This window comes from Rhinoraja longicauda, chromosome 4, assembly GCF_053455715.1.
Source record: "Rhinoraja longicauda isolate Sanriku21f chromosome 4, sRhiLon1.1, whole genome shotgun sequence".
Classification (NCBI taxonomy): domain Eukaryota; kingdom Metazoa; phylum Chordata; class Chondrichthyes; order Rajiformes; family Arhynchobatidae; genus Rhinoraja; species Rhinoraja longicauda.
The window spans coordinates 33079439-33094814 of record NC_135956.1 but is presented as its reverse complement, the minus strand read 5'-3'; the positions used below and the strand labels follow the sequence as shown (position 1 = coordinate 33094814).

The following is a 15376-nucleotide window of genomic DNA, read 5'->3' as shown; positions in this document are numbered from 1 at the left end:
TCCAACTCTCTTCCAACCCATTGTCAATTTAAATTGTGTAGAAGGGAGATAGAGTCATACAGCACGGAAAGAGGCCCATCAGCCCAACTTTAGTTTAGTTTAGAGGCACAGCGCGGAAACAGGCCCTTCAGCCCACCGAGTCTGCGCCGGCCAGCAATCCTACACATTAGGGACAATTTACAATTCTTGCCAATGCCAATTAACCTATAAACTTGTACGTCTTTGGAGTGGGAGGAAACCGGAGCACCCAGGGAAAACCTACACGGTCACCGGAAGAACGTACAAACTCCGTACAGACAGCACCCGTGGTCAGGATCGAACCCGTGTCTCTGGCACTGTATGGCAGGAACACTACCACTGCACCACCGTGCTTGGCCATGCTGAACAAGATGCCCCATCTACACTAGTCCCATTTGCCTGCGTTTGGCCAATATCCCTCTAAAACTTTACTATCCCTGCCCAAATGTCTGAAATGCTGTTGTAGCATCTGCCTCAACTACCTTCGTTGGCATGTGTTCCATATACCTTATCAGTGTGTTGATGAGGCTTTGAGTATGATCAGACTCTGGTGGTTTAAAATGGTATCTCCCAACATTTTTTCACCCAGGGCTGAAAATTGATCAAACATTTGGACTTGAGCCCCACATTTTAAAACAGCATGATAAATGAATTGATAATTCTGTCAAAGTGATTTGAGTTTTCAAAACGTTTTGTTTTGGTTTTGCAGCTTATTAATCGCCAAACTAAGGCATTAAATAAAAAGTAAATTAAATCATTGAAAACAGAATTAAAGCATGAGCTAAAAGACTCTCGTGTTCCTACTGTCGATCTGCTCAGCTCTTGCGTGCTGAAACATGCACAACAGCTGCAAGAAAGTGCGTCAGCCATTCAACAACTTTTGCCCGAATCTTCCACAATTTTGTTTTGAAATGTGGAACCTCTGACGGCCCAGTTTCAATTGTTCTTAATCCAAAATTGGGCCGTGGCTGGAGATTAGGAGCCAGTGGTGTAAAAGGAGCAAAGGTTAGCCATAACTATAACATGAGAAACTATAACATGAGACTAATGCACGGAGTTCACACTCTCAGACTCGGCCAGCACAGATGTTTTAAAATCTTTGAATTGATCCAAGACATTCGAACACTTTCTTTAAAAAAAAAATCAAGAAAGGTTTGTTTTGTTTAAAACAAATAATTAAAAATCAAAAGTGAAACGCCATTTTGTTTTTATATTCTTGGAAAGGGATTTACTAAAATAATAAAGTGATCCTAAATGGTCAAACGCCTGATGTACTCACAGCTGTTCCCACTTATTCAAAACTGTTTAATATCATGGGTTGGCACAGTGGTGCGGCCGGCGGTGGAGTTGCTGTCTTAGGTTCTTGGGGACCCAGGTTTGATCCAGACAATGGGTGCTCTCTGTGTGACTTGTATGTTCTCCTTGTGACTGTGACTGGGAATGGGAGGGGGAGTTGAAGTGCTTGGCCACCGGGAGATCAGTTTGGTCAATGCGGACCGAGCGCAGGTGTTCAGCGAAGCGATCGCCGAGCCTGCGTTTGGTTTCGCCGATGTAAATAAGTTGACATCTGGAGCAGCGGATGCAATAGATGAGGTTGGAGGAGGTGCAGGTGAACCTTTGTCTCACCTGGAAAGACTGTTTGGGTCCTTGGATGGAGTTGAGGGGGGAGGTAAAGGGACAGGTGTTGCATCTCGTGCGGTTGCAGGGGAAAGTGCCCGGGGATGGGGTGGTTTGGGTAGGAAGGGACGAATGGACAAGGGAGTTACGGAGGGAACGGTCTCTGCGGAATACAGAGAGGGGAGGGGATGAAACTGATCTCCCGGTGGCTGAGCACTTCAACTCCCCCTCCCATTCCCAGTCTGACCTTTCTGTCATGGGCCTCCTCCAGTCCCATAGTGAGGCCCACCGGAAATTGGAGGAACAGCACCTCATATTTCGCCTGGGCAGCTTGCAGCCCAGTGGTATGGACATCGACTTCTCCAACTTTAGATAGTTCCTCTGTCCCTCTCTTCCCCTCCCCCTTCCCAGATCTCCCTCTACCTGTCTCCACCTATATTCTTCCTTTGTCCCACCCCCCTGACATCAGTCTGAAGAAAGGTCTCGACCCGAAACGTCACCCATTCCTTCTCTCCCGGGATGCTGCCTGACCTGCTGAGTTACTCCAGCATTTTGTGAATAAATACCTTCGATTTGTACCAGCATCTGCAGTTATTTTCTTAGACTAATGGCATTGTTCTGTTGGGGGCTGGCATTGACCTGATGAGACTTACACCTCCTCCAACTTCATTTACTGTGTCCGGTGTTCCCAGTGTGGGTTCCTATACATCGGCAAGACCAAGCGTAGACTTGGCGATCGTTTTGCTGAACACTTGCACTCAGTCCGCCTTGATCTACGTGATCTCCCAGTTGCCAAATATTTTAACTCCCCATCCCATTTCCATACTGACTTTTTTGTCCAGGGCCTCCTCCACTGTCAGAGTGTGGCCACACGCAAACTGGAGGAACAGCCCCTCATATTTCGCTTGGGCAGCTTACAACCCAATGATCTAAATATTGAAGATAGACACAAAATGCTGGAGTAACTCAGCGGGGCAGGCAGCATCTCTGGAGAGAAGGAATGGGTGGTTTCGGGTCAAGACCGTTCTTCAGTCTGAAGAAGGGTCTTGACCCAAAACATCCTCGTAAATCTCTGCATTCTTTGCAGCTTAATAACATCCTGCCTTTTGTAGGCTGACTAAGACAATACTCCAAATGCAGCTACATCAATGTTTTGCCCAACTGCTACACTGCTGAGAGGGAGAGGAAGGGGGAGAGAGGGAGGGGGAGAGAGAGTGGGGGAGAGAGAGTTGGGGAGAGAGGGAGAGAGAGAGGCAGAGAGGCCATTGAAGTGTAACTGAACTAAATGAAGGTAAACACAAAATGCTGGAGTAACTCAGAGGCACGGGCATTATATCTGGAGAGAAGGAATCACCCATTGCTTCTCTCCAGAGATGCTGCCTGGCCCGCAGTTACTGCAGCATTTTGTGTCTACCTTCGATTTAAACCAGCAACTGCAGTTCTTTCCTACACACTCAACTAAATGAATGCAGATAGACAGAAATACTCTGATGTAGAAAACCCATAAATGCTGGAAATATCCAGCAAGACGGTACAGTGGTGCAGCGGTAGAGCTACTGCCTTACAGTGATGGAGACCTGAGTTCGACCCTGACTTCGAGTGCTTGTCCGTACGGAATTTGTACGTTCTCCCCGTGACTTGTGTGAGTTTTCTCCAAGATCTTCAGTTTCCTCCCACACCCCAAAGACGTACAGGTTTGTTGGATAATTGGCCTGGGTATCAATGTAAAATTGTCTCTCGTTGTGTGTAAGGTAGTGTTAGTTTGCGGGGATTGCTGGTCGGTGTGGACTCGATGGGCCAAAGGGCCTCTAAATTAAACTTAATTGAAATTAAAATCTCTCGGGTCTCCCCGCAACCTCAAGCGTTTCCAGAGAAAACAATCCAAGTCCGTCCAGCCTCTGCTTATAGCTGATACCCGCTGATAATAACTAATCTTGGCATCATTCTGGCAAACCACCTCTGCATTCAATGGATGAAAGGTTGTTCTGATGCATTTTTTCATTGCAGGAACTGTGTCAGTGTCGTCCTGTGGATGGGAACTGTTCCTGTTGCAAGGAATGCATGCTTTGCTTGGGGACCCTGTGGGATGAATGCTGTGACTGTGTGGGTAAGTTGGCATTTTACCCTCGGCCGTTTGTCAGCTCAATTTCCGCACCGCTGCTTATTAAACTGGAATTGTAAAGAATAAAAAGGTGGCATGGTGGTGCAGCGGTAGAGTTGCTGCCTTGTAGCACTGGAGACTCGGGTTCCATCCCGACTACGGGTGCTGTCTGTACGGAGTTTGTACATTCTCCTCCTGAACGCATGGGTTTTCTCTGAGAACCTTGGTTTCCTCCCACGATCCAAATAGTACAGGTATGTAAGCTAATTGGCTGGGTATAAATGTAAATTGTCCCTAGTGCATGTAGGATTGTGTTAATGTGCGGGAATCTTTGGTCGGTGCGGACTCGATGGGCCGAAGGGCCTGTTTCCACGCTGTATCTCTAAACTAAACTAAAACTAAAATTAAACTAAATAAGAAACATGCAACGTACCATTATCTGGGTCTTGTTGTAATTGGTTTCATTGCAGCTTAGAAACATAGAAAATAGGTGCAGGAGTAGGCCATTCGGCCCTTCGAGCCTGCACCGCCATTCAATATGTTCATGGCTGATCATCCAACTCAGTATCCCGTACCTGCCTTCTCTCCATACCCCCTGATCCCTTTAGCCACAAGGGCTACATCTAACTCCCTCTTAAATATAGCCAATGAACTGGCCTTAACTACCTTCTGTGGCAGAGAATTCCACAGATTCACCACTCTGTGTGAAAAAAAAAATTCTCATCTCGGTCCTATAAGACTTCCCCTTTATCCTTAAACTGTGACCCCTTGTTCTGGACTTCCCCAACATCGGGAACAATCTTCCTGCATCTAGCCTGTCCAACCCCTTAAGAATTTTGTAAGTTTCTATAAGATTCCTCCCTCATTCTTCTAAATTCCAGCGAGTACAAGCCGAGTCTATCCAGTCTTCATATGAAAGTCCCGCCATCCCAGGAATCGGTTTACATTTATTTTGACATTCCTTATATTGTAAGTTTAAAACTTCCTTGTCCTAACAGTATTAATTTAGTTTGTTCAACATGATGTTCTGCCGATGTTCCATTATTAATTTAATGAGTTGAGCAATTAATTAAATAACCCCATGATTATACAATGGACAACAATTAAAATTGTACATGTAACCATCCTTTACAGCTGAAATCAGAAAGATTTATATTTGGGTGGACACTGTCAAAAGTTGTACTTTTATATCCCTAACTTGCCCATGCCAACCAAGTTGCCCCATTTATGCTGGTACCACCTGCCCAAATTTGGCCCATGTCACTCTAAACTTTAGACTTTACTTTGCTGCAGCCTTTGGACCTACAGCGCCGGAAGCCGGCCCTTCGGCCCACCGAGTCCGTGCCGACCAGCGATCACCCCATACACTAGCACTATCCGACCCACTAGGGACAATTTCTACAATTTCACTGAAGCCAATTAACCTCCAAAACTGTACGCCTTTGGAGTGTGGGAGGAAACCGGAGCACCTGGAGAAAACCCATGTTACACAGGCATAACGTACAAACTCCCTACAGACAGCACCCGTGGTCAGGATCAAACCCAGGTCTCTGGCGCTGTAAGGCAGCAATGCTACTGCTGCGCCACAGTGCCACCACACAACCTTTCCTATCCATATACCCGACCAAATGTATATTGAAAGTTGTTATAGTACCTGCCTCAACTATCTCCTCTGGCAGCTCCTTCCACATCTCCACCAATTCTCAATAAAAAAAATAGCCCCTCAGATTTCTATTAAATCTTTCCCTCCTCACCTTAAGCCAATATCCTCTGGTTTTTTATAAACCTCGAGAAGATCACCCCTTGGCCTCTTGCGCTGCAAGGAATAAAGCCTTAGCCTGCCTAACCTCTCCCTATATTGTAATAAGCACTAATTTCCACTGGTTATACCCAAACCCATTTTATTCTCCCCATAGTTCTATCACCTTCCCATCCCTATACCTGCTGGATTCCACCTGCACTAGGGGCACTTTACGATAGCCATTCTTCCACATGACGGAAAAAGTGTAAACTCCACACAGACAGCACCAGAGGTCAGGATTAAACCTGGGTTGCTGGAGCGTGAGGTACCTTGGGAAAGTCCGCACCTGCAGCAGCAACAGACTTTATGTCACTGCAGATGGCCACGTTTAATTCTGCGGGGCAAGAATGTTACCCATTGTCTTTAAAATGTGGGAGGAAACGAGCTCCCAGAGGAAAGCCACACAGTCACGAGGAGAATCGCTCGCTGGCCGCTCACTCTTCTCCCCTCTCCCATAGTGCGAAAACGCACACCACCAGATTCAGGGACAGTTTCTTCCCAGCTGTTATCAGGCAGCTGAATCATCCTACCACAACCAAAGAGCAGTGCTGAACTACCAACTACCTCTTTGATGACCCTCGGACTATCCTTCATCGGACTTTGCTGGCTTTACTTTGCACTAAACGTTATTCCCTTATCATGTGTCTATACACTGTAAATGGATTGATTGTAATCGTGTATTGTCTTTCCGCTGACTGGTTAGCACGCAACAAAAGCTTCTCACTGTACCTCGGTACACGTGACAATAAACTAAACTGAACTAAGAATGCACAAACTGTTCACAGTCAGAACTTGAGTTCAGGATTGAATCTGTGTCTCTGGCACTGTGAGACAGTGGCTCCATCAGCGGCTCCACTGGGACACCCTAGGATATTAAAAAGGAGTGGAGCTGTTGGAACTGATGGTTCTAATGGTCTGAAATTTTGCAGTCAATAGCAAACTATTGATGGTGTTACCTCCTTTCCAACAAGGGTTGCTGTCAACAGCATCTCAGTCATCTAGCAGCCATGCTGTTATCACATTGGCAGAATCATCTTGAACAAAATAGTGAAGAACATTATCTGTGGGGTTGTACCGCAACAAATGACTAACTCCAAAGCAATGGAAAGGAGGCAGGTCAGAGATAGTCAGTGGGCCAGCAGTCATGTGTAGAGTTAATGCTGCTGCCGCACAGCTCGGGAAACCTGGGCTCGATCCTGACCTCCGGTGCCATAGGCGTGGAGTTTGCACATCAGCCCACTGACTGTGGGGTTCTCCCACTTCCTGGTCCATCCCAGAGATTGTACATTTATGTGCCATTAAACGACCCCCTCAGTAAGTGGAAGAAGCGGAACAATCTAAGGGGAGTCGGTGAGCATGTGAGAGGGACGTTGTTGCAGAGTTACCGAAGAGGGCGGATTAGACTAATGGTCATTGTTTTGCAGCAGATGGGATTGAATACAAAGAGAAAAGAGAAGTTGAGCAGGGAGCATTTATCAAAGAGCTTAGAACAATTACTTAGCCGTGGTCTTTACACTTTAGACTTCAGAGATACAGCACGGAAACAGGCCCTTCAGCCCATCGAGTCCTTGCCGACTAGCGATCACGTCATATACCAACGCCATCCTATGCACGTGGGATAATTTACAGTTTACAGAAGCCAATTAACCTACAAACCTGTACGTCTTTGGAGTGTGGGAGGAAACTGGAACACTTGGAGAAAACCCACACTGTCACGGGGAGAACGTACAAACTCCACGTAGACAGCACCCTTAGTCGGATCAAACCTGGTCCTCTGGTGCTGTAAGGCAGCAGCTCTACTGCCGTGCCACAGTGCCGCCCCATTGGGTCGGTACCTTCTTCATTGAAGATGGTTCCCGACCTGAAATGTCACCTATCCACGTTCTCCAGAGATGCGGCCTGACCTGCTGAGTTACTCCAGCACTTTGGGTCTTTTTGCCTAAACCAGCATCTGCAGTTCTTTCCCCCCTCAAATTTATTAAACCTTCCTGAATAGATACATTTAACAAGTGCACCAATTCTTCTTAACAAGGGCATAATTCCTAATTAAACCAAACCCTAAAATATATGGAAAATCATGCAGCAAGTCAGGCTCCATCTGCTGAAGAACAAAACAAAGTTTGCGTGCAGGTAGATGACTTTTCAGCATTAGAATCTCTTTAAAGTTTTCATGATAAAAATGGAACTACTTGGAAATGGTATAACAGAAAAACTGTTTCTGCCGAAAAATAGAATATAAAATCAGGAAACACTTGTTCACTGGTGGTAGAAGTTGGTAACACTTTTCCCAAGAAGTGGTTGATACTATGTTGATTGTTCATTTTAAACCTATTGATCAAATATATCAAGTAGTCATATTACAGATTGGAGACGAGTTTAAGTGACCTACTCCTGTTCCTCTGGTGAGTCTTTTGTCTTCAGCCCTTGTAAATGTTCTTTCGTTTATTCTCTAGCCCTTTTCCTTTGTTCACTCCTTCAATGTCGTTTTGTATTTTCCTATTCATTGCTTTTCTGCCTGAGAATTTGTAATGGTAAGTTCCCTCTTATTGTCTCACAATGGCTAATGCAATAAGAGACTGTCGATCCCAGTGGACCAGTTTACATCTTCAATCTGCTTCCTCTAGAAAAGTGAAATCTGATAGGATAACGTTGTGATGGTAATTTCTATTTCTTGAACTTCTACAGGTATCAGCGGATAAGTGGAGAAGGCAGGAGAATGGGGTTAGGAGGGAGAGATAGATCAGTCATGATTGAATGGCGGAGTAGAATGGATGGGCCGAATGGCCTAATTCTACTCCTACCACTTATGACCTTATGAGGTGAATAAGAGAGCAGATTGACTGGTTGCATTGTGGCCTGGTGCATCAACTCCAACTACATAGCTCAGAGGGTGGTGACTCTGGAATTCATCACCACAGACGGCTGTGTAGACCAAGTCAATAGATTTTTTAAGGCGGAGATTGACAAATTCTTGATTAGTACGGGTGTCAGGGGTGATGGGGAGAAGGCAGGAGAATGGGGTTGAGAGATAAAGATAGATCAGCCATGATTAAATGGCGAAGTAGACTTGATGTGCAGAATGGCCTAAAATTCTGCTCCTTTCACTTTTGAAATACATAGACATGGGGGAATTGTTTTTGTTTTGACTTAGTACAATATTGTTTCTGAACTTATTTGTTATTTATTATGGTGTTTATAAAGTACTATGTTGACATATCTGTTATGTTGCTGCAAGCAAGAGTTTGATTGTTCTGTTTTTTGGGGCATGTGACAATAAAGCACTCTTGCAACTTTCATTCTTAGGAATGTGCAATCCCAGAAATTACAGCGACACTCCACCCACATCCAAGAGCACCGTGGAGGAGCTCCATGAACCCATCCCTTCTCTCTTCCGCGCTCTGACGGAAGGGGAATCTCACCTGCACTGGAACATTGTCTCATTCCCTGTCTCAGAGGAGCTCACATATCATGAGAACTTGATCTCCTTCTTGGAAAGCCTGGACCTCTCTCCACTGCAAAATGTATCCCTGCCCGCAAACAGTCCCCACGTGGAGCTCGAGAGTGAGAAAGGTAACATGTCACCATTGTGTTGTTATTATGTTCAGGTCGCTCTGCTATGATACACATTTCCAGTACGGATATAATGCGATCAACGAATTAGGGAGCACAATCTTTAGAGCTCAAAAAAAGACATGAAGAGCTGGAGTGACTCAGCAGGTCAGGCAGCATCCCTCGAGAACATGGATAGAGCAATACAGCGTGGAAACAGGTCCTTTGGCCCAAATTGCACACGCCAACCTACATTAGTACAACACTAAGAGGTGATGTTTTGCGTCGGGACCCTCCTTCAGAGTGGCTGATGATGGGGAGAGGGAGAAATCTAGAAAAGAGATGGGGCAGGACTTGATTACATAGGGTGACAAGGTTACAGGGAAAAGGCAGGAGAGGGAAAAAGTAGATCAGCCATGATTGAATGCCGGAGTAGATATAATGGGCCAAATAGTCTGATACTGCTCCTATGTCTTATGGACAAAGCATGGCAGGTAATAGGTGAACACAGGCGAGAGGGGGGTTTGATAGGCAGATGGAAGGAGCACCCGGAGAAAACCCATGTGGTCACAGGGAGAACTTACAAAATCTGTACGAACAGCACCAGTAGTCAGGATCGAACCCGGGTGCCACCATGCCATCCTCCAACTTATATGGACACTTGCTCAATAATACTCTATTAAACAATCTAACATATAGCCTTTAGTATTTTTAGGTTGCGGCAACAATAAAAAAAACTTATAGGCATTAAAAAAAAAACTATATATTTTTTAATGCTGTGAGGAAAATAGCTATGTTATTGTGAGTCTGAAACTCCAGTCTTAAACCCCTTTTTTCCTATAGACACAATTGTTTTTATAATGTGATTTCTATAATGCAAGGTTCGTTAGGAATACACTTTTTGTGTTTTTGCAGCACTAACTGTATTGAGCTGGATAACTTGTTTTTTTTTTGATCAGCCATTTCTGTCTTGTCCATCAGTGCTTTTGGCCCGTTTTTTTACTCTTAATTCATAAAGGCTGGCCCACTGAACATGAACCACACCCCTGCTATTAGCAACACACCAAACACAAAGGATCAGAATGCAATCCTAATCGCCACATAACCTCATTTGGTCTCTCCTTATGAGAATCATTCCCTTTACTCTAACTCGTCCTTCTCTCATCTTCTCTGCCACTGAAAACTAACTCGCACTCTCTCTCCCAATTCTGACAAAGGGTCTCAGACCTGAAACGTTGGAGCTTTCTCTCTTTCCACAGACCTGCCGAAGATTCTTGCTCCTTTCATTTCAGTTTTCAGCCTTTTGGTACGACAGATGTGAAAAAATGTCTTTCAATCTGAAAAAAGGGTTCTGACCCAAAACGTCACCCATCCTTTTTCTCCAGAGATGCTGTTACTCCAGCACTTTGTGTTTATCTTTGCTGTAAACCAGTATCTGCAGTTCCTTTCTACACATGAAAAATGTAACGACTGATAGAGCCCAACTTTCAGCCTCTGCAGAGTTTTTGATTAACAAACCTTTCCTGTAATTCCGGTTATCAACTGATTATAAAACAAATGCGTTCAGATAATTTTTAATTATATTCTTTCTTTCCCTTTGGCAATCAGAACAAAGGGTGTAAAGCCTGTTTTTCTGAAGGACTATTTGCTTTGGCTCAGCCACAATGCATAATAGGAACTATTTTGCTTCAGGTGTTTGTTTGAGGGGGTTGCTGGGTGGGGACGACAACTGGAGAATAGTGGTTGGACAAAAACTTTACAATGGGAACCTTTTGCAGCAGGATGTTGGAAAGGGCACTGCTGCAGTTATCTGACAGGTTAAGACAAAAGGTGTGGGAAGGAACTGCATATGCTGGTTTACACTGAAGATAGACACAAAATGCTGGAGTGATTCAATGAGTCAGGCAGCATCTCTGGAGAAAAGGAATAGGTGCCGTTTTGGGTCGAGACCCTTCCGTCTGAGAGTCAGGGGAGAGGGAAACTGGAGGTATGAAACATTATAGAACATTTTCTGTACCTTTTCATACCTCTAATTCGCATCTAGTTTCGCTCTCCCTTCACTCTCAGTCTGAAGAAAGGTCCTGACCTGAAACGTCACCTATTCCTTTTCTGCAGAGATGCTGCCTGGCACGCTGAATAAGTCCAGCATTTTGTGTCTTATCTGACAGTTAAACTGTAATGGAAATACACTCTTCTCAAGGCACCTTCTCAGGAAAGCACAGGTTTAAATAAATTTAAACCTTAACCCTTCAACTTTCACCTCTTTTACCGACCGCTTCCCTTCCTGCCATCCAGGGACTTGCATTTCTTGACGCACATGCTTTTTCACACAAAGGGTGATGGGGGCGTGAAATGAGCTGCCTGAGGAGGTAGTTCGGGTGGGTACAATAACAACTTTTAAACTCGGACAGGTACATGGATAAGAAAGATTTAGAGGGACATATAAGAGGGAATGTCTTCCCTTTTCTCTCAACTGACCTTTAGATGCACTCTCTTTGAGCCAGCTTTTTTGCCTCACTTTTACGATCCTGGTCTCGGTATCTCTCACTGCGGACCAGCATCAAGTTTAGCTTGCTAATATATTGTATGTATGAAGCAAAGATTTGGATGTTTTGTCATATTGCAAACACCCTTCAAATGCATATTCTTGTGTTGATATATTTTTTAAACTTTTATTTTATTTACAGAGCCTCAGTGCACAGTGGTCTACTTCAATGACTGCATGTCAATCCACCAGTGTAAAAATTCCTGTGAGTCCATGGGTGCCTCGAAGTACAGGTGGTTTCACAATGCCTGCTGTGAATGTATAGGCCCGGACTGCATTGATTACGGCAACAAAGTGGTCAAATGTATGAACTGTACCTTTTAAAGCCAGGGCTATAATGTCGTGAGGTAATTGTGCGTAATCACCGTAGAGCTACAAACCAGTGACTTTTTACATGACCTATTGTGTTGTTTTGCTATTTTTTTAAATTTCCTTTTGTTAAAAGTTCTGCACTCCATGCTTGAGAATGTATGCAGATGTTGGATCTTCAAAGTGGATGTGAAAATTGAAACTGCAGCTTTTTTATGGTGTAATTTACTGCTGATGTTTTGTAATTTAAAAGAAAAAGGCATTCCTTAAAAATCATGCTGACCTGTAGATATATAGAATAAAGCTGTTGTATCTTCTCTTTTTTAATTGATATACTCCTGCATCTGCTTACATAAGTTTATGAATGAACTATTTTTGTTGGGGTGACGAGGCACGTTTAGTTGTTAGCGATACTTTTCTCTCCAGCTTATAGAGTCTTCTAGGCTCATAGAGGGTGGAAACAGGCCCTTTGGCCCAACTTGCCTATACTGACCCTTACATAGCACTCTCACAATAAAATGAATCCACCTGTGGACCATGGTGGAAATTATCAAGTGGAAACATTCAAGTTGCATTATGTATTCTGTTGATTTAGGCAAGTCTTGTCCTTATCTTGGTAGAAACAAGGAACTACAGATGCTGGTTTACCAAGGAAGAATACAAAGTGCTGGAGTAACTCAGTGGGTCAGGCCTGCAGAACATGGAAAGTCATGCTTCAGGTCAAGTCCCTTCTTCAGACTGTGATCAGCTGGATATGAAACGTCACCTATAAGTGTTCTCCAGGGATGCTGCCTGACCCACTGAGTTACTCCAGAACTTTATATTTTTCCTTGGTAAACCAGCATCTGTAGTTCCTTGTTTTCTAAGTGTCTTTCCTCCTTATCTAGTGAAAACCAAGTGATTTGTAGGAATATTAGTAAACTTCTCGGTTCCTGACTGAATGCTGATCTATTCTTGTCAAAAACTACTTCACTGCTAATCCCCTGAGCAGTCTAGCGTGGAGTAGAGTGCAAGGCTGTCCCTTGTAAGAGGACTGTGCTGGCAAAACAGAAAAGACAGCTTGTTTAATTATGCTGCAATACTTTTTATCATCAACATCATTCCTCCCCATGCACTGAGCCACTACAGCTATGACTTGGAACTATTGCATAACTACATGTAAATAATTAGGCTGACCTCAGTGATTTACAAGGATGTTTGAAGCACAGGTAAGACTTTACATCCCAAGTCTGCTCTATTATTCAATTAAATCAGAGCTAACCTGCATCTCAAGTCAGCTATCCACCTTTGCTCTGTACTCTTTGAAATAATTATTACTTATTTCCTTCTCCTCATTTAACGCACATATTCCCTATATTAATTGACTGGCTCATGTGAATAATGTGAGCCGTGGTTCATTTGGACTCTTTATGTTAAAAGAAGGTGGACAGCACGGTGGCACAGCGGTAGAATTGCTGCCTTACAGCGCCAGAGACCCGGGTTCGATCCTGACCATGGGTGCTGTCTGCATGGAGTCCGTACATTCACCCTGTACATTCATCTGGTTTCCTCCTGCACTCCAAAGACGTACAGGTTTGTAGGTTAATTGGCTTTGGTAAAGATTATAAATTGTCCATAGTGTGTAGAATAGTGGTAGTGTATGGGGATCGCAGGTCGGCACGGACTCTGTGGGCCGAAGGCCTGCTTACACATTGTATCTCTATACTAAGAAAGTTTCAATATCCAATACAGAGGCTTGAGCCTAAAAGTAGTAGATTTACATTTGAGTGTAGAACTGAGGAAGTGCTGGGTGAGGTTTTTACTTCATGTTTGCTCTCTCAGGTGAGGTATTTTGTGGAAAGGTTCAGAGCCTGATCAGTCTTTTATCAGTCAGTGCAACTAAAGCGGGATGTCATTTGCAGCAGCTCACTGTACAAATCAGTTTCCATGTTTCCTTCACTACCAGAGTGACAAAAATCCACAGAGAATTGTAAGGGGTTTCTGCGCCGAGCTTTCGCCCGACCTAAGGTCCCCGTGCCTTGCTCTGATCCCTTGACCAGGCGGTGCACACTGGTTCCCCGTGAGTGGTTCGACCCACTCACCCCTTACGGTTCTAGACACTGGACTTAGGTGCAGGAGCTCTTTATAGTGCAGAAAAAATTCAACCAGACCAGATTTTAAAACCAGGGTTTAAATGATAAGGCTTTTATTCAGCACTTGGGACTATTGTCCATGAATATATTTATACAGTTCTATAAGACATATCTATAATACACATACCGAATACATGGATATCTTTTATTTATTAATCACAAAACGCACAGTTCCACGAGACATATATCCGAATACCTTCTTCGCTGAATTCTTGAAACACACAGTTCCACAAAACATATACACGAATACCCTTTTACTTATGAATTCTTAAACACAGTTCTGCAGGACATATACACGACTGTAAGATGGGGAACGCACGACGCATCGCAACCTTGACCAACACATATTTTGGTACACACCCAACGTTTATTCACAACCACCCTCCCCTCTACACTAAACTATGTCCAGGATATGTAGAATTTGGAGTGCATACTCACCATGGGGCTATTACTGGGGTTACTGGCTGTTCGTTTGGCAGTATTTCTTCTCGAGTTGCGTGCCTGTTCCTCTCCCTTGCATCCGTTCTTCTTTCCGACTTTCTTCTTGACTGTGTCCGTCTTAACTTGCCTGCTTGCGTTCCCTGCAGGTTTTCTTCTCGAGTTGACCTCAGTTCCGACTCCCCGCCGACTTAACTTTACTTAACTTAACTTTTTCACCCAAAAGTAGTGGCCAGTTATACTGTTTCTGACCCATCCTATCTCCCGCCAGATCTTGGAATCTCTTTGTTCAAAAAGATATGTATGAGGTTTTCTTCTGATCTGCGCTTATGTTCGGGGATACCGGGGATGGCCAGACGGTGTAAATTGGGATTTCATTGTGAGGTGATGGGTGTTAACTGGTTTCCCATCACCTACCAGGTAGTTTTCTATGGGCTATTGTGCCCCCTCACTGAGATGAACTGTTTAGGTCGACTTGGGGCATTGTGAGTATGCTGATGTCAGCGCCCCAGTGTCTGGACTCCGACCTGGTTTCGTAGGTTTCTGCATGGCCAATACCCATCCTTTGTTCTGGCCATGGCTTTGCAGAAAACCTAGAGACTGGGATGTAAGGTTTTTACCTTTTGTGGCTGGTCACGAGGTCCTGCGGCCATTTTAGGACCCACGGATTGTGACATCCTTTGTTAATCTGACCGCAGCCTTTCTCCGCTATCAGCCCCAGTCTCTTGTTTAAAATGTCCAAACTGCAGCTCTTTGGTTTGGTGTTGCTTTCCAAATGAGGGAAAACTTCTCAAATCTTACAGAATGCAGATCTTTTTCATGCGCTGAGCAATCCAGTGTGGAAAAGAGTTAAAGACACTTTGTTG

The 15376-nt window shown here is 44.3% G+C and overlaps 1 protein-coding gene across 1 annotated transcript in view; it reads left to right on the top strand.

The window, feature by feature from the left end:
• The window catches only part of LOC144593122 (twisted gastrulation protein homolog 1-like), a 37800-nt gene extending 25561 nt beyond the window's left edge, over positions 1-12239 (top strand). Inside the window, exons 3-5 of the mRNA XM_078398586.1 lie at positions 3643-3742; positions 8841-9107; positions 11774-12239. Of these exons, the coding sequence (XP_078254712.1) occupies positions 3643-3742; positions 8841-9107; positions 11774-11955 (549 nt within the window). The 3' untranslated portion in view covers positions 11956-12239. The remainder of the gene's footprint in view (positions 1-3642; positions 3743-8840; positions 9108-11773) is intronic.
• The last annotated feature ends 3137 nt before the right edge of the window (positions 12240-15376 follow it).